The sequence below is a fragment of the Pteropus medius genome, unplaced genomic scaffold (genome assembly GCF_902729225.1).
Source record: "Pteropus medius unplaced genomic scaffold, Ma_sr-lr_union100, whole genome shotgun sequence".
In the NCBI taxonomy this organism is placed as follows: domain Eukaryota; kingdom Metazoa; phylum Chordata; class Mammalia; order Chiroptera; family Pteropodidae; genus Pteropus; species Pteropus medius.
Genome location: NW_024347788.1, coordinates 13,645,063 through 13,645,940, shown reverse-complemented (window position 1 = coordinate 13,645,940; position 878 = coordinate 13,645,063). Strand labels below are relative to the sequence as shown.

The 878-nt window shown below is 55.7% G+C and overlaps 1 protein-coding gene across 1 annotated transcript in view; it reads left to right on the top strand.

Annotated features, from left to right (window-relative positions):
- Window positions 1–878, top strand: part of DLGAP2 (DLG associated protein 2) — a 317,447-nt gene that overhangs the window by 267,857 nt on the left and 48,712 nt on the right. The window contains exon 9 of the mRNA XM_039877344.1: window positions 378–589. Coding sequence (XP_039733278.1) covers window positions 378–589 — 212 coding nt within the window. The remainder of the gene's footprint in view (window positions 1–377; window positions 590–878) is intronic.

The window sequence follows — 878 nt, the reverse complement described above, 5'->3', positions numbered from 1 at the left end:
TGCGCCCCGCTTCTCCCTCTACCCTGCCTCTGTCCCTCCTCCTCCTCACGGGGTAACTTTCCTCGCATTTCCTCAAGTTTAGATTCCCTTGATACCAGAAGAAAGTAAATCTAAACATCAGGAGCGGTTTTTCTAGGCGCTGTGCTTGTCAGTGGGCTTTTCACGCGCTCTGCTTCCCTAGCGTTTTGTCAGTTTTCCCATCACGTTGATCTGTCACTCTCATGATGGGAAGAAAATAGTAATTTCATATCACTGTCCTTTTAGGGCTCCAGGGACAGAGCCTGAAGAAGCACTGCGTGCGCGTCTGACGTTGCGCCGTGGACGGCTGCGAGGGCCCCTGCGTGACAGGGCTGACACGTGCGTGTCTCCTCCCCCAGGTGCCGCAGGACGAATGGGGAGGCTACCCCACGGGCGGCAAGGACGAGGAGATCCCGTGCAGGAGAATGAGAAGCGGGAGCTACATCAAAGCCATGGGCGACGGGGACAGCGGAGAGTCGGACTCCAGCCCGAAGACGTCACCCACGGCGGCCATGCGGCCGGAGCCTTTGCTGCAGTCGGTGGGACAGAGGCCGCTGGGAGACCTGCAAACGTAAGGCGCACTGCCGGCCCCGCTCAGATGCGTGTCCCCGGGACTGTCTGCCGCAGGCCAGCTGGCGACAGCTTAAACATCGCTGAGTTGAAAATAGTACGCTTAACGGCCAGTGATTTTCAAGTCCTCTTGTGAAAAGTCAGGCCTTTGATTACCTATGATTACTTACTAATTAAGGAAGTAGACTTGGGCGAGTTCTGTGTTGAATGTTACTTTTAAAGCAACTGTCATGGCCAGTGCGACCGTCAGTGTCTTCAAAGGTCATGCCAGTTACTTCCTCAGGACCGTG